This window comes from Sycon ciliatum, chromosome 8 (genome assembly GCF_964019385.1).
Source record: "Sycon ciliatum chromosome 8, ocSycCili1.1, whole genome shotgun sequence".
NCBI lineage: Eukaryota > Metazoa > Porifera > Calcarea > Leucosolenida > Sycettidae > Sycon > Sycon ciliatum.
Window position 1 is genome coordinate 13486221 of NC_088650.1, and position 26553 is coordinate 13512773.

Below are 26553 nucleotides of genomic sequence, written 5' to 3' on the forward strand. Positions count from 1 at the left end.
TGTAGCGACCAACCTGGTACTAAAGACCACTTTGCCAGGCACGGAAGGTCTCACATTCATACATGGTTGGGTGGTGCAAACCTGTAACTAAGGACCACCTGCCACTAAAGATCACTTTCTCTGGCCCCAAAGGGTGGTCGTTAGTCACAGGTTTCACTGTAATATTTTTTCATATTTCTCTAGGGCAGTCCCTCACAGACCTATGGTCTCCTTACGGGGTACCCTAGCCAATCTAGGATTGCGATATGAAATTGACTTGGTGAAGCAGCGAGGTGAACCGATGTCGGAACTGAGTTACAATGGTCGGCGGCTAGATAAGAAAGAGAGGAATAACCTTACTTGGTATATTTTGTCAACCAGTATGCCGATATTTTTTGGCAATCTATTGATCTCTGCATTACATACATGAACACACGAACCACAAAGTCTCATGAAAAGTTGACATGCTGTGAAAACAATGGAACCCTTGATGGGGTGCTGGGTGCTGGGCGTTCGTGGCTACAGCAGGTAATATCTCCAATTAGGGGCTTTGGGGTGACACTCTGAATGGATGTACCATGGAAGCCCCTACTGGCCTAGCTTGATCACCACAGTACATCCGCTTGCCAGGCTCGTTCTTGTCAATGTCCTGCTGTAGCACCAACCCTTGATATAGGACTCGGATGAGCTCTGTTCACTTGCTGTGTGCCTCAACAAAGTCAGATAGAGCTAAGTGAAAGGGTAACGTGCAGGATGGCACAGTTGTATGCATCATGCAGGACAGTATGAATAGGCAACGGACGCGCTTGACGTTTTGGTAGGGGGATTCGGCTGGGCAGGCTTGCTTGTCGCCTTCCTCATTACCATAAACCATCAGCCACACATTTCGCCAAAGACCGGGGTTTACTTCAGTGATCACTGCTTCTACTGAATAATTCTTCTGCATTCTGCTGGCAGCTGCATTCTGCCATTTTCAGGGTCTCAGCTCGTGCAGTGGCCAGGGACTTGAATAAGCACAAGGCCATGTCGCAACCAGTTCGGTACAGCAGTGCGCCCTGCTTCCACCCTTTTTTGCCGGCCCATATTTTGGCATGGGGTGGCCGGACACCTGCCAGCGTTTCAGACGCTGTGAGTGCCTCCTTTGGGATTCTATAAGTGTGGACGCTTTCTCTCTCCGCTCTTGCAACAAACAGTGGCCCGAAATAATCTGCGATGTACCTACGAAACAAATGTCAAAGGAAAGTGATCAGATGTTTGGAGACCTATTCAAAAACCTGCTTGATTAGCTCTCCACTCACCCTCGAAGCACTGGAACTGCGCAAAAGCAATCGATATCTCAGTGTTTGTCTACAATACCTCCACAACCAGTTGCCAATCTAAATCCTTGAGCAAAATTGAGAACACCACGAAATGCCCTTCCAATTACCCACGGTTGCAAATAAAAAGAGGACCCTTTCTGCAGCTTTTCAAACTTGGCGCATACATGTCGACTGATGTCCATTGAAATATGCATGTACATTGAAACAAAACCATTCATCACACAGTTTCTTTCGCACTATAGCAGTAGCCTCATATGCAAGCTAACAAAGCTCACCAGGGCTAGTACAGTACGAGTACTTGGTACAGAGGGACAAAGCGTAGTACTGTACATGGTACTGCAGTGAACAAAACCACGGATAGTAACATTGGTCCACTGTCGTACTGCAAACCAACACTACTTCATGTACATAGCTAAGACGGTTCTACAATACACATGAAACAATACAGAATGTGTCCACTGTTTTGCTGTGTGATTGTTAATATGTTCACGATTAAAGATATATCATTGGCGGTGAAGGAAAAACATTGGCCAGAAAGAGGGATTTTAAAAGTATACAACCTAGTAAAGTGAGACTATTCCGGGCCAATGAAGTTGAAGACACCATTGCAGCTGTACTTATGGTTGATAAATATGGTGGGAAAGACACACCCGGCAATATGGCGGTAAACACACGCCTGCCCACACACGCTCTCTAGGCTGCAAAGTTCTAGCACAGAGCTCTCCTTCTCACCACCACCACCACCATCAGTTCGCGCCTGGCGCCGGGTCGATGCATGGTTGGCGGTATCCGGCATAGCAGGCTGGTGCATCAAGTAGCGCATGGCACATAGAAGATGACACAGCAACGACATAGCTCGATTGCGACGTACGTTTCGTCCCGGCTGGACTCATCAGGCAATCTTCTTCTTGGGTGTCTTCATACGGAGCTTGACTCGGGAGAATGAAGTTGAAGCCACCATTGCAGCTGTACTTATGGTTGATAAATATGGTGGGAAAGACACACCCGGCAATATGGCGGTAAACACACGCCTGCCCACACACGCTCTCTAGGCTGCAAAGTTCTAGCACAGAGCTCTCCTTCTCACCACCACCACCACCATCAGTTCGCGCCTGGCGCCGGGTCGATGCATGGTTGGCGGTGTCCGGCATAGCAGGCTGGTGCATCAAGTAGCGCATGGCACATAGAAGATGACACAGCAACGACATAGCTCGATTGCGACGTACGTTTAGTCCCGGCTGGACTCATCAGGCAATCTTCTTCTTGGGTGTCTTCATACGGAGCTTGACTCGGGAGAATGAAGTTGAAGCCACCATTGCAGCTGTACTTATGGTTGATAAATATGGTGGTAAAGACACACCCGGCAATATGGCGGTAAACACACGCCTGCCCACATACGCTCTCTACGCTGCAAAGTTCTAGCACAGAGCTCTCCTTCTCACCACCACCACCATCAGTTCCCGCCTGGCGCCTGGTCGATGCATGGTTGGCGGTATCCGGCATAGCAGGCTGGTACATCAAGTAGCGCATGGCACATAGAAGATGACACAGCAACGACATAGCTCGATTGCGACGTACGTTTCGTCCCCGCTGGACTCATCAGGCAATCTTCTTCTTGGGTGTCTTCATACGGAGCTTGACTCGGGAGAATGAAGTTGAAGACACCATTGCAGTTGTACTTATGGTTGATAAATATGGTGGTAAAGACACACCCGGCAATATGGCGGTAAACACACGGTGGTGAGAAGGAGAGCTCTGTGCTAGAACTTTGCAGCCTAGAGAGCGTGTGTGGGCAGGCGTGTGTTTACCGCCATATTGCCGGGTGTGTCTTTACCACCATATTTTATCAACCATAAGTACAGCTGCAATGGTGGCTTCAACTTCATTCTCCCGAGTCAAGCTCCGTATGAAGACACCCAAGAAGAAGATTGCCTGATGAGTCCAGCCGGGACGAAACGTACGTCGCAATCGAGCTATGTCGTTGCTGTGTCATCTTCTATGTGCCATGCGCTACTTGATGTACCAGCCTGCTATGCCGGATACCGCCAACCATGCATCGACCAGGCGCCAGGCGCGAACTGATGGTGGTGGTGGTGGTGAGAAGGAGAGCTCTGTGCTAGAACTTTGCAGCCTAGAGAGCGTGTGTGGGCAGGCGCGTGTTTACCGCCATATTGCCGGGTGTGTCTTTACCACCATATTTATCAACCATAAGTACAGCTGCAATGGTGGCTTCAACTTCATTCTCCCTGGTCGATGCATGGTTGGCGGTATCCGGCATAGCAGGCTGGTACATCAAGTAGCGCATGGCACATAGAAGATGACACAGCAACGACATAGCTCGATTGCGACGTACGTTTCGTCCCCGCTGGACACATCAGGCAATCTTCTTCTTGGGTGTCTTCATACGGAGCTTGACTCGGGAGAATGAAGTTGAAGACACCATTGCAGCTGTACTTATGGTTGATAAATATGGTGGTAAAGACACACCCGGCAATATTGTCAATAATTGTCCTCGCTTAATTCATCAACTACACGTACTACAAGGGAGCACAACCAGCACCACATACACTACCAACACTAGGACCACCACTACAACCACAACCGTCACAACCTACGCTGATTTTGATATTTTCCCCCAGGTAAACTTTCAATCCTTTGCTTCAGACACATGCAGACAAGAGCAAAGGAAAGGATCAATTAAGTCAGATCTTCAACAGCGGGAGCTGAGAGCTCGCATGCAAGTGAAACTACTGCAAGTGCAACAACGACAACGACAAAAGCAAAGGGAAGGAGCAAATACGTCAGATCTGCGACAGCGGGTGCTCGAAGCGAGAGCTCACATGCAAGTGCAACAACTGCAAGTGCAACAACGACGACAAAAGCAAAGGAAAGGAGCAAATACGTCAGATCTGCGACAGCGGGTGCTCGAAGCGAGAGCTTGCATGCAAAACCCACAACGACAACGACGACGACGACAGCAACTAACAAACCATCTCTTATTGGCCACTGGCTATCGATAAAGATTTGAACCAAACACAAGATGAAAATGTCTAAACAAGCCCGTGGAATTCAGCAAGGCAGGGAATAAAGTCAACACTTTTTGACAGCTAGTGAAATTATTCGATTTAAAACCAGTCGAGACATAACGAGATTAGCACAAAAATGATGCAGCACCGCAAGTTGGTACAAGGATGGTCCTAGACCATTAGATAACAACCAAACGCGTGCTTGGTCACTAGAGTGAGTCGTCTTCTTCTGCATATGCGGCAGAGTCCTGGAAAGGGTCTGCTCCATATGCTGGTGTACTGAGGACTGTATTGAAGGATGTGATTGGGGGGTGGTGGGCAGCAATAGAGGAAGAGATTCCTCCGTCTTCACTAGGATTCAAGACTAGGCCCATGTGATCTACTGGCTTTGGGCTCAGGAAGGGTACAGGGTAAGGTAAACCATGAGGCGAAACATACGGCATTGGATATGCTGACTCTTGTAGAGCAGTAGGACTGGTTTGCAGCATACTCTGTTGTCGAGTGTGAATCTTTCTGTGGCGAGTTCGTACATCATCCCGCGCGAAAGACTGATCACAGACTCCACAGTTGTAGGGTTTCTCACCTGCAGGAGTAGGTATGTGCATATCCAGGTGTTGCGTCAGGTGTTGCTTACGTAGAACACGAAATATGCTCATCCCACAATGGCGTTCCCTTTGTGGATGCGCTTCTCGGACATGGCGCTTTAGCTCATCCTCATCGTGAAACTCCGCATGGCAGCCTCTGTCGGAACACTGAATAGCATCGGTCGGTGTTGCTGAACTAGTCAGTGGCTCTCGCTCTGCCCTGGCCGAAGAATTTGCGCCTGCGAGATTCTGCTCCTGTTGAGGCGATGCTGTGAGCTGCGCTGATACCAGCAGGGACGGTGCGAATTCGTCGGACTGTAGCCCATCCTCGCTGCCAGGATTTTTCTGCTCATCAAGACCCTTCAAACTGGAACTGTTTTCGGGTGTCGTCATCCTCTACGGAAGCCTCACTACAGGTTTTAAATTACAGGTCTTATACGGCAAGCAGAGATTCAATCCTAACCTTTGTCAGCAGAACGGATACTAGAACTGAAGATATTGAGAACTCTTTGCTGGTCTCTATAGGGACCACAAGGATGGCGGCGAGTCACTTTACAATAGCTACCAACACTTCGATGCTGGAGATCTCATTGCTTTTCACTGGCTCAAACTAGTAGACAGGGAATGAAGGAATAATTCAAAGACTACGTACATAAAGGCAACTGGTTTAATATTAAATCTAGCACTTCACGAAGCGGGAATGAAGGGCGGTAGTTGGAGTAGGTGACTAAAACGGCACACTTCCTCAGCGAGTGAAAAAGGACATTGCAGGACAACACGTCAGTATTATGGTGATACTTTCACACCCACGGGACTAGTGTAGTGTCTGCCAGCCTGCTCGTGTCTGAGGCACTTTGGGCTTACAACAGAAAGTGATACAGGCTGACAGCACTAGCGGGAGGAAAACAAGCTCTTGGGCTTTGACTCTTCACTTCATAATTCCACACAGCAATGAGAAAGAATGATGGGTTTATATAGGCCAGAGGGAGAGAGCAGCTGGGAGCGAGTGCAAAAGATTACTAGGAAGACAACTGTTGAAAGATCTAAGGAAAAGCCATTTGAATGTGTGTGAGCTAGGGCTGAACAATAACATGGATTCGGGGAAGAAAGCTGTTGGATGCCTAGAACCGGGAAGGAATCTCGCAAGGGATCAAGAGGGTCAGTGATGGGGAACAGACTACACAGGAATCAATGTAATGTATTAGTACAGCATGAACGCAATAGGTCATGCGGCCGTACCGGTCTTGCAAGCAGGGCTATCTAGTCCTAAGTGGTTGCGCGTGAGAAGCACTTAGCTAGAATGTTCCTGTAACTACTGGTAGAGACTTGGCTGTGTGATCACTGACAGTCAGGGATACTACATCCGCCTCTCCTCCGTTGAGACACGTCCTCGTGTCTACGGGACGGGTGTTCGTGAAAAGACAGACACATGCATTTAAAATGTGTGAAGAATTTGTCTCTCTGTGGAGCGGGAAAATGTACATGTATGTGTTCGCGTCTCAATACATGTATTGGACGGTAAAAGGGATGTGTTCCATCGCGTCACTCTTATTGTGGACGGTAATAATTCTTGACTCTCGTCTCTCTGGGACGGTATAACTGGAAAGGACTCGCTCACCATGTGGCGGTAAAATCATTGTTACTTGTACACGTACATGGACGGGTTAGTTGAGTGCATGCTTGCAGGGTATACAGTATTTGGGTCTGAAACGGATTGCGTGGTCGGAACGGGGTGGACATGATCGGGATGGGTAACGAAAAGGCTAGGAAACTTTGTGGTCAGACCTGGGAGAAAGCGGTTGTAGGGGAGTTTCAGTGGGACGGAATGTTGGGCGATCTAGAACTGTGTACTGCACGTATCTGGACGGACATGAAGGTATATGGAGGGTTGCGAGTCCTAGGCTGTTGATCGAATGGTGGGACGGGGACTGGGAGTGGGATTGTCTGTGGGATGGAGAGGCTGAAGGAACGTGGAGGGCCTTGTGTATCGCGTGTAGTGTAGCAAACAAACTAAATGTGAGAGATGTTAGCAGGGGAACAACTTTGGCAGCAGAACGAGTTAGGGATAGGGATATGGCAGCGAGGAGCATAAGAACAGAATGGAAACTACTGCTGGATGGGGGAGCTTGCATAATACGCGGCGTAGCTTGCACGATAGGGGTGGCATGTGTACTAGTAACAGTTGCATTTGACCGGGTTGATGATTGAGTAGGGATACAGCAGGAATGGTGACATACCTGGGTTGAAGGGAAGATGTGCCGTGTATCGCGACGACAATAGCAATACGCTATGGCATGGCCAATCTGCTTGCAAAATCGGCAATATGGGCGAAGACGAAAGGGCCGACGTCGCTTGGGTCGTACATATACCGGTGGCTGTAGTCCAGGGACATACCGGAGGGCATGGGAACTCGCTGAAGAATGATGGTGATCCATTTTGCCGAAATGCGTACGTGACAGCGTCGATCTGCTGTATGGATGGACTGACAAACCGGGATTCTGCATCGTTCTCAGGTCGTCATGGGTTCAGAAACGAGGAGCAGCCGGGGGGCAGCCTGAGCGGGTTGAATGTGTGTGAGCTAGGGCTGAACAATAACATGGATTCGGGGAAGAAAGCTGTTGGATGCCTAGAACCGGGAAGGAATCTCGCAAGGGATCAAGAGGGTCAGTGATGGGGAACAGACTACACAGGAATCAATGTAATGTATTAGTACAGCATGAACGCAATAGGTCATGCGGCCGTACCGGTCTTGCAAGCAGGGCTATCTAGTCCTAAGTGGTTGCGCGTGAGAAGCACTTAGCTAGAATGTTCCTGTAACTACTGGTAGAGACTTGGCTGTGTGATCACTGACAGTCAGGGATACTACATCAGCGCCAAATACCAAAAAATCAACACAAGGAGGAAAACTTCCTTCTGCCAGCGGAGTCGCCTGATGATTGCATCGAGCAAGAAGCTCCGAGTTGCGTCAACTCTGTAAACCTCCATTGTGACTTTTGTGTGTAAAAATCAATACATTCACTTGTCAAGTCATGAAATGTTGTGATGAATTGTATTTCAAAAGTATGTCGATCAGGTTTGTTCTCTTGTCCCTAATGGCATTTCTAAATTGCACTCTACTGTTTTGGAAACGTTGTGCATCCATAAGCTGTCCCCAGCGCTTTGTATTCAGAAATAGAAAGTGTTCTCCTTTCAGTCACTTGGCGCTACAGCTTGTAATATCTTGGCACAAGCGGGTCCAAGGTTTTCTATGATGTTGTTTTCTGTTAAAGGAAAGCATTGAAAGCAAACTGAAATATCACAAATTATGTACACGGTAGAGCAGCGTGCAACAACAGCGTGCACATAGCAGTGTCGTTAGCTCCTGCATATTGCGCTCCGAACTAGACTGGAAAAGCTCACGCTCAGATTCACTGTCAACAAAACGCCTGCCAGCCAGTAGCGCTGATGCTCTGTGAAGGACACACAAGGTCTCTCGTAGACCGTGCGCAATGCACACCCTTTTTTGAAATCGTGCCTTGCAGCTTGGCGAAAGACTTATCGTGTACTATGTATAGGATATTGCACGGTTCCGAGGGCATTATTTTCAAATCCCCAAGGCGCGCAGCGCCGCGGCGATTATGAAAAATAATCCTCGCGGACACTGCGCAATATCCTGTATAGACCACACTTTTCGGTTGATCAGCAGCATGAACCAGTAAGGCAGTGTATTGTGAACGTAACACTGAAGTAGGTCTGACGTAGTCATTTGCTCGTCGCCTCTCCGGGTTTAGATCCACTTGTTGGTTTGTCTCCCAAGACGAAGTCTCATGATCTCCGCTGCTTGTTCGTAGCTGACAAAAGGGGTGCTGATGGCGATCAAGTGAAAACGACAAAATAGTAGATATTGTAATTATTTGAAAATAATTTGAGGTGCTTTGTTCGTCTCACACCTCCAATGTACAAAATATGCTGGGTGTTCGTCCTTGAACAGTTTGTGTTTTAGTCCCTCTCGTCTCACATTTCACCTTCTCTTTGAAGTCTTCCTTCCTCTCTGCTTTCCTTTCATCTTCCCATTTATATAATTCTCCGTGCTAAATTCATCAACTACACGTACTACAAGGAAGCACAACCAGCACCACATACACAGACACTACCAACACTAGCACCACCATACCACTACAACCACAACCGTCACAACATACGCTGATTTTGATATTTTCCCCGGTACACTTTCAATCCTTCGCTTCAGACACACACAGACAAGAGCAAAGGAAAGGATCAAATAAGTCAGATCTGCGAAAGCGGGTGCTCGAAGCGAGAGCTCGCATGCAAGTGCAACAACGACAAAGACAACAACTACAAAAGCAAAGTAAAGAAGCAAAAACGTCAGATCTGCGACAGCGGTTGCTCGAAGCGGGAGCTCGCATGCAAGTGCAACAACTGCAAATGCAACGATGACAACGACAACAACCACAAACACAAAGGAAAGAAGCAAATACGTCAGATCTGCGACAGCGGGTGCTCAAAGCGAGAGCTCGCATGCAAGTGCAACAACGACAACGACGACGACCACAACAAACAAACTATCTCTTATTGTCCACTGGCTATCGTGATGATAAAGATTTGAAATAAACACGAGATGACAATTTCTAAACAAGCCCGTGGAATTCAGCAAAGCAGGGAATAAAGTCAACACTGTTTGACAGCTGGTGAAATTATTCGATTTATAACCAGTCGAAACATAACGAAATTAGTACTAAAATGATGCAGCGCCGCAATTTGGTACAAGGGTGGTCCTAGACCATTAGATAAAAACCAAACGCGTACTTGGTCACTAGAGTGAGCCGTCTTCTTCTGCATATGCGGCAGAATCCTGGAAAGGGTGTGCTCCAAATGCTGGTGTACTGAGGACTGTACTAAAGGGTGTGATTTTGGGGTGGTGGGCAGCAATCGAGGAAGAGATTCCTCCGCCTTCACTTGGATTCAAGACTAGCCCCATATCATCTACTGGCATTGCGCCCAGGAAAGGTAAACCATGAGGCGAAACAGACGGCATTGGAAAGCCTGAATCTTGTAGAGCAGTAGGACTGGTTTGCAGCATACTCTGTTGTCGAGTGTGAATCTTTCTGTGGCGAGTTCGTACATCATCCCGCGCGAAAGACTGATCACAGACTCCACAGTTGTAGGGTTTCTCATCCGTATGAGTAGGCATGTGCATATTCAGGTGCTGCTTCAGGTGTTGCTTACGTTTAAAACTACATGAGCACATCTCACAATGGTGTTTCATTTCTGGATGCGCTTCTCGGACATGGCGCTTTAGCTCATCCTCATCGTGAAACTCGGCATGGCAGCCTCTGTCGAAACACTGAATGGCATCGGCCTTTGTTGCTGAACTAGTCAGTAGCTTTCGCTGTCGCCTGGCCGAAGAATGTGAGCCTGCGAGATTCTGCTCCGTTTGAGGCGATGCTGTGGGCTGCGCTAATCGCAGCCGATACGGTGCAAATCCGGGGGACTGTAACACATCCTCACTTTGAGGATTTTTCTGCTCATCAAGACCCTTCAAACTGGAACTGTTTTCGGGTGTCGTCATCATCCACGGAAGTCTTAATACAGGTCAAATTACAGGTCTTCTACGGCGAGCAGAGATTCAATCCGAACCTTTTGAGCAGAAAGGATATTAGAATTGACGATATTGAGAAAGCTTGGCTGGTCTCTAGAGGGACCACAAGGACGGCGGTGAGTCACTTCACAATATATACCACCGCTTCGATGCTGGAGGGGTCATTGCCTTTCACTGGCTCAAACTAACGTTAGTAGACAGGGAATGAAGGAATAATTCAGAGACTACGTACATAAAGGCAACTGGTTTAATATTAAATCTAGCACTTCACGAAGCGGGAATGAAGGGGGTAGTTGGAGTAGGTGACTAAAACGGCACATTTCCTCAGCGAGTGAAAAAGTCCGTTGCAGGACAACACGTCAGAATTATGGTGATACTTTCACACCCACCGGGACTAGCGCCAAATACCTAAAAGCCAACACATTCACATGTGAAGTCATGAGATGTTGTGATGAGTTGTATTTCACAAAAGTATGTCGATCAGGTTTCTTCTCTTGTCCCTCATTGCAGATCTAAATCTCACTCTACTCTTTTGGAAACGTTGTGCATTCATAAGCTGTCCCCAGCGCTTTGTATTCAGAAATAGAAAGTGTTCTCTTTTCAGTGACTTGGCGCTACAGCTTGTAATATCTTGGCCCAAGCGGGTCCAAGGTTTTCTATGATGTTGTTTTCTGTTATAATTATGAAAGCATTGAAAGCAAGCTGAAATGTGACATGTGTACTGTAGAGCGGCGTGCAACAACAGGCTGCTCATAGCCGTGTCGTTAGCTCCTGCATATTGCACTCCGAACTGGACTGGAAAAGCTCACGCTCAGATTCACAGTCCACAAAAACGCCTGCCAGCGAGTAGCGCTGATGCTCTGTGATCGTGTGAAGGACACACAAGGTCTCTCGTGGACCGTGCGCAATGCACACCTTTTTTGAAATCGTGCCTTGCAGCTTGGCGAAAGACTTATCATTTACTATGTATAGGATATTGCACGGTTCCGAGGGGATTCTTTTCAAATCCCCAAGGCGCGCAGTGCCGCGGCGATTATGAAAAATAATCCTCGCGGACACTGTGCAATATCCTGTATAGACCACACTTTTCGGTTGATCAGCAGCATGAACCAGTAAGGCAGTGTATTGTGAACGTCACACTGAAGTAGGTCTGACGTAGTCATTTGCTCGTCGCCTCTCCGGGTTTAGATGTACTTGTTGGTTTATATCCCAAGACGAAGCCTCATGATCTTCGCTGCTTGTTGGTAGCTGACAAAAGGGGTGCTGATAGCGATCAAGTAAAAACGACAAAATAGTAGATATTATTGTAATTATTTGAAAATAATTTGAGGTGCTTTGTTCGTCTCGCACCTTAAATGTACAAAATATGCTGGGTGTTCGTCCTTGAACAGTTTATGTTTTAGTCCCTCTCGTCCCACATTTCACCTTCTCTTCGAAGTCTTCCTCTCTGCTTTCCTTTTATCTCCCCTTGTGTATAATCCTCCGTGCTCAATTCATCAACTTCACGTACCACTAGGGAGCACAACCAGCACCACATACACATACACATACACTAGCACCACCACTACAACCACAACCGTCACAAACTACGCTGATTTTGATATTTTCCCCCAGGTAAACGTTCAATCCTTCGCTTCGGACACATGCAGACAAGAGCAAAGGAAAGGATGAAATAAGTCAGATCTGCGAAAGCGGGTGCTCGAAGCGAGAGCTCGCATGCAAGTGCAACAACTGCAAGTGCAACAACGACAACGACAAAAGCAAAGGGAAGGAGGAAATACGTCAGATCTGCGACAGCGGGAGCTCGCATGCAAGTGCAACAACTGCAAGTGCAACAACGACAACAACGACAAAAGCAAAGGAAAGGAGCAAATACGTCAGATCTGCGACAGCAGTTGCTCGAAGCGAGAGCTCACATGCAAAACCAACAACTAAGACGACGACGACGACCACAACAAACAAACTATCTCTTATTGGCCACTGGCTATCGTGATAATAAGGATTTGAAACAAACGCAAGATGACAATTTCAAAGCAAGCCCGTGTAATTCAGCAATGCATGGAATTAAGTCAACACTGTTTGACAGCTAGTGAAATTATTCGATTTAAAACCAGTCGAGATATAACGAGATTAGTACAAAATGATGCAGCACCGCAAGTTGGTACAAGGATGGTCCTAGACCATTAGATAACAACCAAACGCGTGCTTGGTCACTAGAATGAGCCGTTGTCTTCTGCATATGCGGCAGAGTGCTGGAAAGGGTGTGCTCCAAATGCTGGTGAACTGATGACTGTATTAAAGAATGTGATTTGGGGGTGGTGGGCAGCAATAGAGGAAGAGATTCCTCCGCCTTCACTAGGATTCAAGAATAGCTCCATTTGATCTACTGGCTTCGCGCCCAGGAAAGGTACAGAGTAAGGTAAACCATGAGGCGAAACATACGTCATTGGAAAGCCCGAATCGTGTAGAGCAGTAGGACTGGTTTGCAGCATACTCTGTTGTCGAGTGTGAATCTTTCTGTGGCGAGTTCGTACATCATCCCGCGCGAAAGATTGATCACAGACTCCACAGTTGTAGGGTTTCTCACCTGCAGGAGTAGGTATGTGCATATCCAGGTGTTGCTTCAGGTGTGGCTTACGTTTAACACGAAACATGCCCATCTCACAATGGCGTTTCCTTTGTGGATGCGCTTCTCGGACATGGCGCTTTAGCTCATCCTCATCGTGAAACTCGGCATGGCAGCCTCTGTCGAAACACTGAATGGCATCGGTCTGTGTTGCTGAACTAGTCAGTGGCTCTCGCTCTGCCCTGGCCGATGAATGTGCGCCTGCGAGATTCTGCTCCGGTTGAGGGGATGCTGTGAGCTGCGCTAGTCCCAGCAGGGACGGTGCGAATTCGTCGGACTGTAGCCCATCCTCGCTGCCAGGATTTTTCTGCCCATCAAGACCCTTCAAACTGGAATTGTTTTCGGGTGTCGTCATCTTCCACGGAAGCCTCACTACAGATTTTAAATTACAAGTCTTATACGGCAAGCAGAGATTTAATCCTAACTTTTTTCAGCAGAACGGATACTTCAGCAGAACGGATACTAGAACTGAAGATATTGAGAACACTTTGCTGGTCTCTAGAGGGACCACAAGGATGGCGGCGAGTCACTTTACAGTAGCTACCAACACTTCGATGCTGGAGATCTCATTGCTTTTCACTGGCTCAAACTAGTAGACAGGGAATGAAGGAAAAATTCAAAGACTACGTACATTAAGGCCACTGGTTTAATATTAAATCTAGCACTTCACGAAGCGGGAATGAAGGGCGGTAGTTGGAGTAGGTGACTAAAACGGCACACTTCCTCAGCGAGTGAAAAAGGACATTGCAGGACAACACGTCAGTATTATGGTGATACTTTCACACGTCCCTGTACAGAGTTCGCGAGTGCTACGCCCAGAAGCGGCTCGTCCTGGTGTGGCGCTGTGTCAATGGGAAAGCCAGCAGTGTCCTCCAGGACCTATTCTCACCATCAGCTGGCGGCACCACCCGGCACCAGGTTTCGAGGGGCCTCACTGTCCCCTCGGCACAGTCAGAAGCCGGCAGAACTCGCCTGGCCTTTCAGGCAGCCTTGGCCTGGAACGCTCTCCCAAGAAGTGTAAGGTAGATGAAGGCTGCCCAGCAATTTAGTTAAGCTTGCCTCCATCCCCTACACATTGCAATGAATGCTCTGTCTGACTTTTCCCGTCCACACACCACGTCATTTACTCTTCTCTGCGTGCTTGTGCGCTTATGAACTCTTTGTGTTTCCTCTGTTGACGCTTCAAAATCGCTCTATTGACACTGCAAAATCGCTCTGTTGACGCTGCAAAATTGCTTATCATCTCCCTCCCTCCCTCCCCCCTTCTCTCTCTCTCTCTCTCTCTCTCTCTCTCTCTCTCTCTCTCTCTCTCTCTCTCTCTCTCTCTCTCTCTCTCTCTCTCTCTCTCTCTCTCCCCGTAGCTCTCTCCCTTTTGAAATTCGCTTCCATAGAATTGGGCACCATTGCCCGTTTGGCCTTGCGAAGTAAAATAAAAATCAACAACAACAACAACAACACTCACGGGACTAGCGCCAAATACCTAAAAATCAACACATGGAGGAAAACTTCCTTCTGCCAGTGGAGTCGCCTGATGATTGCATTGAGCAAGAAGCTCCGAGTTGCGACAACTCTGCAAACCTCCATTGTGACATTTTGTGTGTACAAATCAAACCATTCACTTGCCAAGTCATGAGATGTTGTGATGAGTTGTATTTCAAAAGTATGTAGATCAGGTTTGTTCTCTTGTCCCTCATGGCAGATCTAAATTGCACTCTACTGTTTTGGAAACGTTGTGCATCCATAAGCTGTCCCCAGCGCTTTGTATTCGGAAATAGAAAGTGTTCTCCTTTCAGTCACTTGGCGCTACAGCTTGTAATATCTTGGCCCAAGCGGGTCCAAGGTTTTCTATGATGTTGTTTTCTGTTATAGGAAAGCATTGGTTTCGAGGGGCCTCACTGTCCCCTCGGCACAGTCAGAAGCCGGCAGAACTCGCCTGGCCTTTCAGGCAGCCTTGGCCTGGAACGCTCTCCCAAGGAGTGTAAGGTAGATCAAGGCTGCCCAGCAATTTAGTTAAGCTTGCCTCCATCCCCTACACATTGCAATGAATGCTCTGTCTGACTTTTCCCGTCCACACACCACGTCATTTACTCTTCTCTGCGTGCTTGTGCGCTTATGAACTCTTTGTGTTTCCTCTGTTGACGCTTCAAAATCGCTCTATTGACACTGCAAAATCGCTCTGTTGACGCTGCAAAATTGCTTATCATCTCCCTCCCTCCCTCCCCCCTTCTCTCTCTCTCTCTCTCTCTCTCTCTCTCTCTCTCTCTCTCTCTCTCTCTCTCTCCCCGTAGCTCTCTCCCTTTTAAAATTCGCTTCCATAGAATTGGGCACCATTGCCCGTTTGGCCTTGCGAAGTAAAATAAAAATCAACAACAACAACAACAACACTCACGGGACTAGCGCCAAATACCTAAAAATCAACACATGGAGGAAAACTTCCTTCTGCCAGTGGAGTCGCCTGATGATTGCATTGAGCAAGAAGCTCCGAGTTGCGACAACTCTGCAAACCTCCATTGTGACATTTTGTGTGTACAAATCAAACCATTCACTTGCCAAGTCATGAGATGTTGTGATGAGTTGTATTTCAAAAGTATGTAGATCAGGTTTGTTCTCTTGTCCCTCATGGCAGATCTAAATTGCACTCTACTGTTTTGGAAACGTTGTGCATCCATAAGCTGTCCCCAGCGCTTTGTATTCGGAAATAGAAAGTGTTCTCCTTTCAGTCACTTGGCGCTACAGCTTGTAATATCTTGGCCCAAGCGGGTCCAAGGTTTTCTATGATGTTGTTTTCTGTTATAGGAAAGCATTGAAAGCAAACTGAAAAATCACGAATTATGTACACGGTACATCAGCGTGCAACAACAGCGTGCACATAGCAGTGTCGTTAGCTCCTGCATACTGCACTCCGAACTGGACTGGAAAAGCTCACGCTCAGATTCACTGTCAACAAAACGCCTGCCAGCCTGTAGCGCTGATGCTCTGTGAAGGACACACAAGGTCTCTCGTAGACCGTGCGCAATGCACACCCTTTTTTGAAATCGTGCCTTGCAGCTTGGCGAAAGACTTATCGTGTACTATGTATAGGATATTGCACGGTTCCGAGGGGATTATTTTCAAATCCCCAAGGCGCGCAGCGCCGCGGCGATTATGAAAAATAATCCTCGCGGACACTGCGCAATATCCTGTATAGACCACACTTTTCGGGTGATCAGGAACATGAACCAGTAAGGCAGTGTATTGTGAACATCACACTGAAGTAGGTCTGACGTAGTCATTTGCTCGTCGCCTCTCCGGGTTTAGATCCACTTGTTGGTTTGTCTCCCAAGACGAAGTCTCATGATCTCCGCTGCTTGTTGGTAGCTGACAAAAGGGGTGCTGATAGTGATCAAGTGAAAACGACAAAATAGTAGATATTGTAATTATTTGAAAATAATTTGAGATGCTTTGTTCGTCTCACACCTTCAATGTACAAAATATGCTGGGTGTTCGTCCTTGAACAGTTTGTGTTTTAGTCCCTCTCGTCTCACATTTCACCGTCTCTTTGGAGTCTTCCTCTCTGCTTTCCTTTAATATTCCCTTGTGTATAATTCTCCTTGCTAAATTCATCAACTACACGTACTACAAGGGTGCACAACCTCAGACCTCAGACATGCCCATCGCGGAAGCGATGATAGCGAACAGCTATGTTAGACATAGCAACTTGTGCTGGGGTTACACCATCCAACAGCTTGCAAGGCTGATGAATTGACCGCCACTATTTTTAGCCTGGTATCCACCACACAGCTGTTTGAAGTGACTTTTTCTGGCCAGTGAATCCCTATTTTTCATTTTTCCATTTTTTTCTACACACACACCACACCACATAATCCGGCATACACTGAAGCACAACCAGCACCACATACACCTACACTACCAACACTAGCACCACCACTACAACCACAACCGTCACAACCTCCGCTGATTTTGATATTTTCCCCTGGTACACTTTCAATCCTTCGCTTCAGACACACACAGACAAGAGCAAAGGAAAGGATCAAATAAGTCAGATCTGCGAAAGCGGGTGCTCGAAGCGAGAGCTCGCATGCAAGTGCAACAACGACAACGACAACGACAACAACTACAAAAGCAAAGTAAAGAAGCAAAAACGTCAGATCTGCGACAGCGGTTGCTCGAAGGGAGAGCTCGCATGCAAGTGCAACAACTGCAAATGCAACGATGACAACGACAACAACCACAAACACAAAGGAAAGAAGCAAATACGTCAGGTCTGCGACAGCGGGTGCTCAAAGCGAGAGCTCGCATGCAAGTGCAACAACGACAACGACGACGACCACAACAAACAAACTATCTCTTATTGTCCACTGGCTATCGTGATAATAAAGATTTGAAATAAACACGAGATGACAATTTCTAAACAAGCCCATGGAATTCAGCAAAGCAGGGAATAAAGTCAACACTGTTTGACAGCTGGTGAAATTATTCGATTTATAACCAGTCGAAACATAACGAAATTAGTACTAAAATGATGCAGCGCCGCAATTTGGTACAAGGGTGGTCCAAGACCATTAGATAAAAACCAAACGCGTACTTGGTCACTAGAGTGAGCCGTCTTCTTCTGCATATGCGGCAGAGTCCTGGAAAGGGTGTGCTCCAAATGCTGGTGTACTGAGGACTGTACTAAAGGGTGTGATTTTGGGGTGGTGGGCAGCAATCGAGGAAGAGATTCCTCCGCCTTCACTTGGATTCAAGACTAGCCCCATATCATCTACTGGCATTGCGCCCAGGAAAGGTAAACCATGAGGCGAAACAGACGGTATTGGAAAGCCTGAATCTTGTAGAGCAGTAGGACTGGTTTGCAGCATACTCTGTTGTCGAGTGTGAATCTTTCTGTGGCGAGTTCGTACATCATCCCGCGCGAAAGACTGATCACAGACTCCACAGTTGTAGGGTTTCTCATCCGTATGAGTAGGCATGTGCATATTCAGGTGCTGCTTCAGGTGTTGCTTACGTTTAAAACTACATGAGCACATCTCACAATGGTGTTTCATTTCTGGATGCGCTTCTCGGACATGGCGCTTTAGCTCATCCTCATCGTGAAACTCGGCATGGCAGCCTCTGTCGAAACACTGAATGGCATCGGCCTTTGTTGCTGAACTAGTCAGTAGCTTTCGCTGTCGCCTGGCCGAAGAATGTGAGCCTGCGAGATTCTGCTCCGTTTGAGGCGATGCTGTGGGCTGCGCTAATCGCAGCCGAGACGGTGCAAATCCGGGGGACTGTAACCCATCCTCACTTTGAGGATTTTTCTGCTCATCAAGACCCTTCAAACTGGAACAGGACTACGCGTTTGGTTGTTATCTAATGGTCTTGGACCATCCTTGTACCAACTTGCGGCGCTGCATCATTTTAGTACTAATCTCGTTATGTCTCGACTGGTTTTAAATCGAATAATTTCACCAGCTGTCAAACAGTGTTGACTTTATTCCCTGCTTTGCTGAATTCCACGGGCTTGTTTAGAAATTGTCATCTTGTGTTTGTTTCAAATCTTTATTATCACGATAGCCAGTGGACAATAAGAGATAGTTTGTTTGTTGTGGTCGTCGTCGTTGTCGTTGTTGCACTTGCATGCGAGCTCTCGCTTTGAGCACCCGCTGTCGCAGATCTGACGTATTTGCTCCTTTCCTTTGTGTTTGTGGTTGTTGTCGTCATTGTTGCATTTGCAGTTGTTGCACTTGCATGCGAGCTCTCGCTTCGAGCAACCGCTGTCGCAGATCTGACGTTTTTGCTTCTTTACTTTGCTTTTGTCGTTGTTGTCGTTGTCGTTGTTGCACTTGCATGCGAGCTCTCGCTTCGAGCACCCGCTTTCGCAGATCTGACTTATTTCATCCTTTCCTTTGCTCTTGTCTGTGTGTGTCTGAAGCGAAGGATTGAAAGTGTACCGGAGGAAAATATCAAAATCAGGGTTGATTGTGACGGTGGTGGTTGTAGTGGTATAGTGGTGCTAGTGTTGGTAGTGTCTGTTTATGTGGTGCTGGTTGTGCTCCCTTGTAGTACGTGTAGTTGATGGATTTAGCACGGAGAATTATACACAAGGGAAGATTAAAGGAAAGCAGAGAGGAAGACTTCAAAGAGAAGGTGAAATGTGAGACGAGAGGGACTAAAACACAAACTGTTCAAGGACGAACACCCCGCATATGTTGTACATTGAAGGTGTGAGACGAACAAAGCACCTCAAATTATTTTCAAATAATTACAATATCCACTATTTTGTCGTTTTCACTTGATCGCTATCAGCACCCCTTTTGTCAGCTACCAACAAGCAGCGGAGATCATGAGACTTCGTCTTAGGAGACAAACCAAGAAGTGGATCTAAACCCGGAGAGGCGACGAGCAAATGACTACGTCAGACCTACTTCAGTGTTACGTTCGCAATACACTGCCTTACTGGTTCATGCTCCTGATCACCCGAACAGTGTGGTCTATACAGGATATTGCACAGTGTCCGCGGTGTCATAATTGCCGCGGCACTGCGCGCCTTGGGGATTTGAAAATAATCCCCTCGGAACCGTGCAATATCCTATACATGGTACACGATAAGTCTTTAGCCAAGCTGCAAGGCACGATTTCAAAAAGGTGTGCATTGCGCACGGTCTACGAGTACGAGAGACCTTGTGTGTCCTTCACAGAGCATCAGCGCTACTCGCTGGCAGGCGTTTTGTTGACCGTGAATCTGAGCGTGACCTTTTCCAGTCTAGTTCGGAGTGCAATATGCAGGAGCTAACGACACTGCTATGTGCACGCTGTTGTTGCACGCTGCTCTACAGTGTACATAATTTGTGATATTTCAGTTTGCTTTCAATGCTTTCATATAACAGAAAACAACATCATAGAAAACCTTGGACCCGCTTGTGCCAAGATATTACAAGCTGTAGCGCCAAGTGACTGAAAGGAGAACACTTTCTGTTTCTGAATACAAAGCGCTGGGGACAGCTTATGGATGCACAACGTTTCCAAAACAGTAGAGTGCAATTTAGATCTGCCATGAGGGACAACAGAACAAACCTGATCGACATACTTTTGAAATACAACTAATCACAAAATCTTATGACTTGACAAGTGAATGTATTGATTTTTACACACAAAAGTCACAATGGAGGTTTGCAGAGTTGTCGCAACTCGGAGCTTCTTGCTCGATGCAATCATCAGGCGACTCCGCTGGCAGAAGGAAGTTTTCCTCCTTGTGTTGATTTTTAGGTATTTGGCGCTAGTCCCGTGAGTGTGAAAGCATCACCATGACACTGACGTGTTGTGCTGCAATGTCCTTTTTCACTCGCGGAGGAAGTGTGCCGTTTTAGTCACCTACTCCAACTACCGCCCTTCATTCCCGCTTCGTGAAGTGCTAGATTTAATATTAAACCGGTTGCCTTTATGTACGTAGTCTTTGAATTATTCCTTCATTCCCTCTCTACTAGTTTGAGCCAGTGAAATGCAATGACCGCTCCAGCATCGAAGTGTTGGTAGCTATTGTAAAGTGACTCACCGCCATCCTCTAGAGACCAGCAAAGCGTTCTCAATATCCTCAGTTCTAGTATCCTTTCTGCTGACAAAGGTTAGGATTGAATCTCTGCTTGCCGTATAAGACCTGTAATTTAAAACCTGTAGTGAGGCTTCCGTAGAGGATGACGACACCCGAAAACAGTTCCAGTTTGAAGGGTTTTGATGGGCAGAAAAATCCTGGTAGCGAGGATGGGCTACAGTCCGACGAATTCGCACCGTCCCTGCTGCGATTAGCGCAGCTCACAGCATATCCTCAACCGGAACAGAATCTCGCAGGTTCAAATTCTTCGGCCAGGGCAGAGCGAGAGCCACTGACTAGTTCAGCAACACAGACCGATGCTATTCAGTGTTCTGACAGAGGCTGCCATGCCGAGTTTCACGATGAGGATGAGCTAAAGCGCCATGTCCGAGAAGCGCATCCACAAAGGAAACGCCATTGTGGGATGGGCATATTTCGTGTTCTACGTAAGCAACACCTGACACAACACCTGGATATGCACATACCTACTCCTGCAGGTGAGAAACCCTACAACTGTGGAGTCTGTGATCAGTCTTTCGCGCGGGATGATGTACGAACTCGCCACAGAAAGATTCACACTCGACAACAGAGTATGCTGCAAACCAGTCCTACTGCTGTACAAGATTCAGCATATCCAATGCCGTCTGTTTCGCCTCATGGTTTACCTTACCCTGTACCTTTCCTGAGCCCAAAGCCAGTAGATCACATTGGCCTAGTCTTGAATCCTAGTGAAGACGGAGGAACCTCTTCCTCTATTGCTGCCCACCACCCCCCAATCACATCCTTTAATACAGTCCTCAGTACACCAGCATATAGAGCAGACCCTTTCCAGCACTCTGCCGCATATGCAGAAGAGGACGACTCACTCTAGTGACCAAGCACGCGTTTGGTTGTTATCTAATGGTCTAGGACCATCCTTGTACCAACTTGCGGTGCTGCATCATTTTTGTGCTAATCTCGTTATGTCTCGACTGGTTTTAAATCGAATAATTTCACTAGCTGTCAAAAAGTGTTGACTTTATTCCCTGCCTTGATGAATTCCACGGGCTTGTTTAGACATTTTCATCTTGTGTTTGGTCCAAATCTTTATCGATAGCCAGTGGCCAATAAGAGATGGTTTGTTAGTTGCTGTCGTCGTTGTCGTTGTTGGTTTTGCACGCGAGCTCTCGCTTCGAGCACCCGCTGTCGGAGATCTGACGTATTTGCTCCTGTCCTTTGCTTTTGTCGTTGTTGTCGTTGATGCACTTGAAGTTGTTGCACTTGCATGCGAGCTCCCGCTTCGAGCACCCGCTGTCGCAGATCTGACGTATTTGCTCCTTCCCTTTGCTTTTGTCGTTGTCGTTGTTGCACTTGCAGTAGTTTCACTTGCATGCGAGCTCTCAGCTTCCAGCACCCGCTGTTGCAGATCTGACTTATTTGATCCTTTCCTTTGCTCTTGTCATGTGTCTGAAGCAAAGGATTGAAAGTTTACCTGGGGGAAAATATCAAAATGAGCATAGTTTGTGATGGTTGTGGTTGTAGTGGTGGTTCTAGTGTTGGTAGTGTATGTGGTGCTGGTTGTGCTCCCTAGTAGTACGTGTAGTTGATGAATTTAGCGAGGACAATTATACACAACGGGAGATAAAAGGAAAGCAGAGAGGAAGGAAGACTTCAAAGAGAAGGTGAATGTGAGACGAGAGGGACTAAACCACAAACTGTTCAAGGAGGACACCCAGTGTGTTTTAGAATCGTCTCCTGTAAGGGCAAAACTCAAAGCAATTCATTAAAAACCTGCACATTCGGGCTGGCCGCGTTTTCCGTGAGAAAATGTAAAATATAAATACAGGAAATAATGACACCTTAACACAAGGATCAAAAAGCAATGAGAGAGTAGAACACTGTACACGTGATGAAAAATATCCGTTCAGTTTCCACAATACTAAAGGACACTTACTAGTAACGATTCATCTGCATGATTGTATTTTATTCAATGCACAAAAGTGTGATGCCCAAATTGAAGAACCATTTGAGACTGAATAGCCATTGTATTATATTTATATTTATTACAACATCTCAAGACTCGGTGGAATCACCGGCCAATGTTAGGAGAGTGAGTTATTGCCAACCACGGCGAAACATAAAAGTAAGGGGAGGGAAAACAAATGAGTAGCAAATCAACAGCAACAACAACTCAGTAAGAAAGAGAATGTGAAAATAAAAACAGTGAAAAGCAACAGAGACGGAAAGGATATGAAAATAATGAGCTACTTATGTTGTAGTAAATAAGGGGCGGCACGGATCTTGAACATGCGGAGTGAGATCGTTTCCTTATCTTCTCTGGGCAGTTGGATTCAGCGCTGACTTCACGAGGGCATCTTTGAGGTTGGGAGTGTGTTCAGACGCGACATTGACCTTGAATGCAGAGCGTTCGACTAAAGGCTTCGCCTTCCGCTGAATGTCTTCCGAGCGAACGAGTAGCTTCAGTATAGCGGCATCTTTTCTCATATACCTACATATGTATGGCTCACGTCGTTGCGCAGTGAGGCAACTTTTCCGAGCAATCTCTTGGATGATTTCCTCGGGATAGTCGTTGCGCTCGGGGTTCCCGGTCAATTTCGTGTCTCTACCACATGTCAACGAATGACACTTGTGTGGTTTACTGCCGTCAGAACCCTGGACTCTGGCTGGAGCATAGCTACATACACATGTCATGTAATGTATGTGCGCAGGTCAGCCACCAAACCCAAACAGGAAAAGGTGACAGGGCTAAGGCTGGCGGAGGCAACGATCTAAGACGAATAGGAGCAGCTCGATCCAGTGCCAAACCGGGAAGACGGATCTACAAGCTAAAATGCTGGCTCTCACTCGACAGTAGGCTCGGACTCCGTGCAGCGCATCACACATGCATGATGGTAATGCTACCAGTAGTTTCAGTACGCCTACGGCACTGTGATCACGCACATGTAATACACACTACCCTCTACCAGGCTGCACTGCACTGGTAAAGGCAACGAGCATGCACGGCAGTAGAGTTAGCGAATCACACGGTTACTGCGCTGTTTCCTGGTCTGTTATTCGTGTTCATGAGAACACCTGATGGTGAGAGACCAAGAGAAATTGAATACCGTAGCTGTTGATTCCGCTGTAAAGTTTGTCATGCCCAGGTCAGACTGCGTGTTTTGTGAGAGTAGCAATACGCGAGGAAAACTGTTGAAATGTCTTCACTCGATTTGCGTGGAATGCTTGGAGAAGCATACCAATGATAATAGTTCAGTAGGATGTCCTGGCTGTGGCGCGATCACTCCACCGCCGTTGGCTGGTGTTCCTTTGCTGCAGTACCTGCCAGACAGTGATGTGTTGTCCGGCGATGCAGGTGAGGCTACTGCCATAATGCAAAATAAACTGTGCGATGAATGTGCTGAGGATACTGTAGCAGTGGCTATTTGCATGGACTGTGGTGACCATTTCTGCACTGACCATGCCAAAGGACACCCAAAATCTCGCAAATCATACAGGCACAAGGTCGTGCCACTTAGTGAGGCTGATTCATCTTCTCCTAGCGCACGAAGACCCACTCCCGGGTCAAAGTGTGCACTGCATCCATCGTCTGAGCAATCACACTTCTGCATGGTTTGTCGAAAGATCCTCTGTGACAAATGCCTTGAAGCGTCTAATCGCCATGACCAGCATCGCCAGGATTTGCTACCCATTGAGCAAGCTGTTTCCACAATCAGAGACTCGCTCATTGCAAAGATGACGGCCTCTTTCTCTGGTGAAGGAAGTGAACTGGAGAGTGCATTGGCTACAACGGACAAGGCACTCTCGCAGCTGCATGACCAAACTGAAACTGTGTCGTCGGAAATCAATGACTTCTTCACTCAGTTGAAGACAGTCATTGATAAGCGATAGCAACAATTGCTGGATAAGCTTGACCAACTGCAACTACCGCATCGCCTACCGATACAAGAGCGATAGCGACGCATCCTATCCAGCTTATCAACTGGCCAGCGAGTCAAACATCTGACAGAGCATTGCCAGTCTGACAGTAACTTCTTGAAGATGTGCTGCTGGTTGGAAGACGCAACACATGACGTCATGGATGCAGCTGTAGCGGAACTGACGCCATTCCAGCCAGTTACTATAATTCACGGCTGATGGCAACGAGGATTCCAACAAACCTATCTCGAATGCCGGTTCGGTCAGCATGGCCCACACAGTGTCGTCTGGCAAGAGCACTGTGACCACTCCAGCTAACGTGGACGAAGGACAAGATCTCGGTATCTCCATTGACCTGAGGAACCAATGCGGTAACGCGCTGACTGCAACAGACAAAGAACTGAACAGTGTGAAAGTGGAATTGATGACGGGGGATAATGACGTCACAATCTGTCCGCTTGTCAAGGCAACAGACACGGAAACCTCCCCCAGCCTAGTATTCGCTGTATTCAACACAGCCGGAAGGAAGGGACAAGTCAAAGTGTCTGTCACAACTGACGCTGGCCACGTCCAAGGAAGTCCTGCAGTCACGACTGTGGCTAATGTATTACGGTTTGACCCCGACATGTGTCATGCCGGTCTGGTCCTGTCTAACAATGGCAGAACAGTCGCACATTATGGTCGACAGAGTGACTGCAAGGCAGTTTTTTCTTTCTTTTTTTTTCTACAAAATCCACATATCTCCAGACACTGGGGTGAATGATGGAGTGTGGTGGTGGGGCCCATTAAGCTCCGCCGACCAGAGGTCTCGGCTTCATAGCTCCATGGACGCACCAAAGGGATATTGGGTGGGGAGGATTAAATTGAAAAAGAAAACAGAAGAAAGAAAATGGAAAGATTGTATTGCTCAGTGAGCAAAAGAATAAGTTGAGTATTGATGTGAACGCTGTTAGACTTTTAAATTCAAGAGGAGACTGCCCGTGAGGAGAGATTACATGTATGTCCAAGCAGGGTAGGACACTGTACCCTCTTACTCGCGTATGCTATGAGTGGCCCAGTGCCAGTTCGTTCTGAGGAGATGGTGATAAGCTGCTGTCTTGAACTTTTGGATGTTCTTTGGGTGAAATGGGTGGGGAATGATAGAGGTAGGCAGCTGGTTCCAAATTGGGATGACGGAGTGAGGAAAGGCTCGGCTCACATTGTTCCGGGAATTGGCAGGAAGAACATTCTGTAACTGATGGGGATGCGCGGTGGACAGTCGTACAGCCTGGCGGGTGAGGCGTGTGGTCCTGGGTTGGTGTGTCGGGGGTGGAGCCATTCTCGAGAGAAGAGCGGGAGAATTATCGCAAAGGGCTTTATACAGGAGGCAGAGGGCAGCGATGGTGCGGCGAATTATGAGGCTAGGAAGCCAGCATTGCGGATGTATTGCCTTGATGGCTCGCTCCTGCACCCAGTCCAGCCGATTCAAGTGGGAAGGAGCTGCCCCCATCCAGACGATTGGGCAGTACTCCATAACCGGCCTGACAAAGGCTTTGTAGGCTCGAAGCCGGGCAGGAATAGTCAGCAAGTGAAATGCCTTGCGCAAGGCTCCAAGTCTCTGCGTTGCTCGGACTACAACAGTTCGGATATGCTGGCTGAATTTTAGCTGATGGTCAAACGTGACGCCGAGTACTTTGATGGAGGGCTGCTCCTCGACAGGAGTTCCATTGAAGACAATGGGGGGTATTGGCCAGTCCCGACGATGGTGGGAAATTGTAAGGGCCTGAGATTTGGCTGGCTCGAACTACACTTTCCAATCCGAGCCCCAACTGGATACTAGGTCGACAGCAGCCTGGAGTACTCTAGCGTTGTCAGGAAAAGCAGCGAGCGTTGCAATTTCGGCGTATAGGGTTGTGTCATCGGCGAATGAGGCAAGGTTGGAGCCGATTGGGAGGT

At 47.5% G+C, this 26553-nt stretch overlaps 3 protein-coding genes across 3 annotated transcripts; 1 reads left to right on the plus strand and 2 right to left on the minus strand.

The window, feature by feature from the left end:
* Window positions 1-4533: 4533 nt before the first annotated feature.
* Window positions 4534-5301, minus strand: LOC135823572 (early growth response protein 1-like). Its single transcript, XM_065336416.1, has one exon. The coding sequence runs from the start codon at window positions 5299-5301 to the stop codon at window positions 4534-4536; it is 768 nt and encodes a 255-aa protein (XP_065192488.1).
* Window positions 5302-9721: 4420 nt separating this feature from the next.
* Window positions 9722-10477, minus strand: LOC135823573 (early growth response protein 1-like). The gene has a single exon (XM_065336417.1). The coding sequence runs from the start codon at window positions 10475-10477 to the stop codon at window positions 9722-9724; it is 756 nt and encodes a 251-aa protein (XP_065192489.1).
* Window positions 10478-23838: 13361 nt separating this feature from the next.
* LOC135823574 (E3 ubiquitin-protein ligase TRIM56-like) lies at window positions 23839-24591 on the plus strand. The gene has a single exon (XM_065336418.1). The coding sequence runs from the start codon at window positions 23839-23841 to the stop codon at window positions 24589-24591; it is 753 nt and encodes a 250-aa protein (XP_065192490.1).
* Window positions 24592-26553: the final 1962 nt, after the last annotated feature.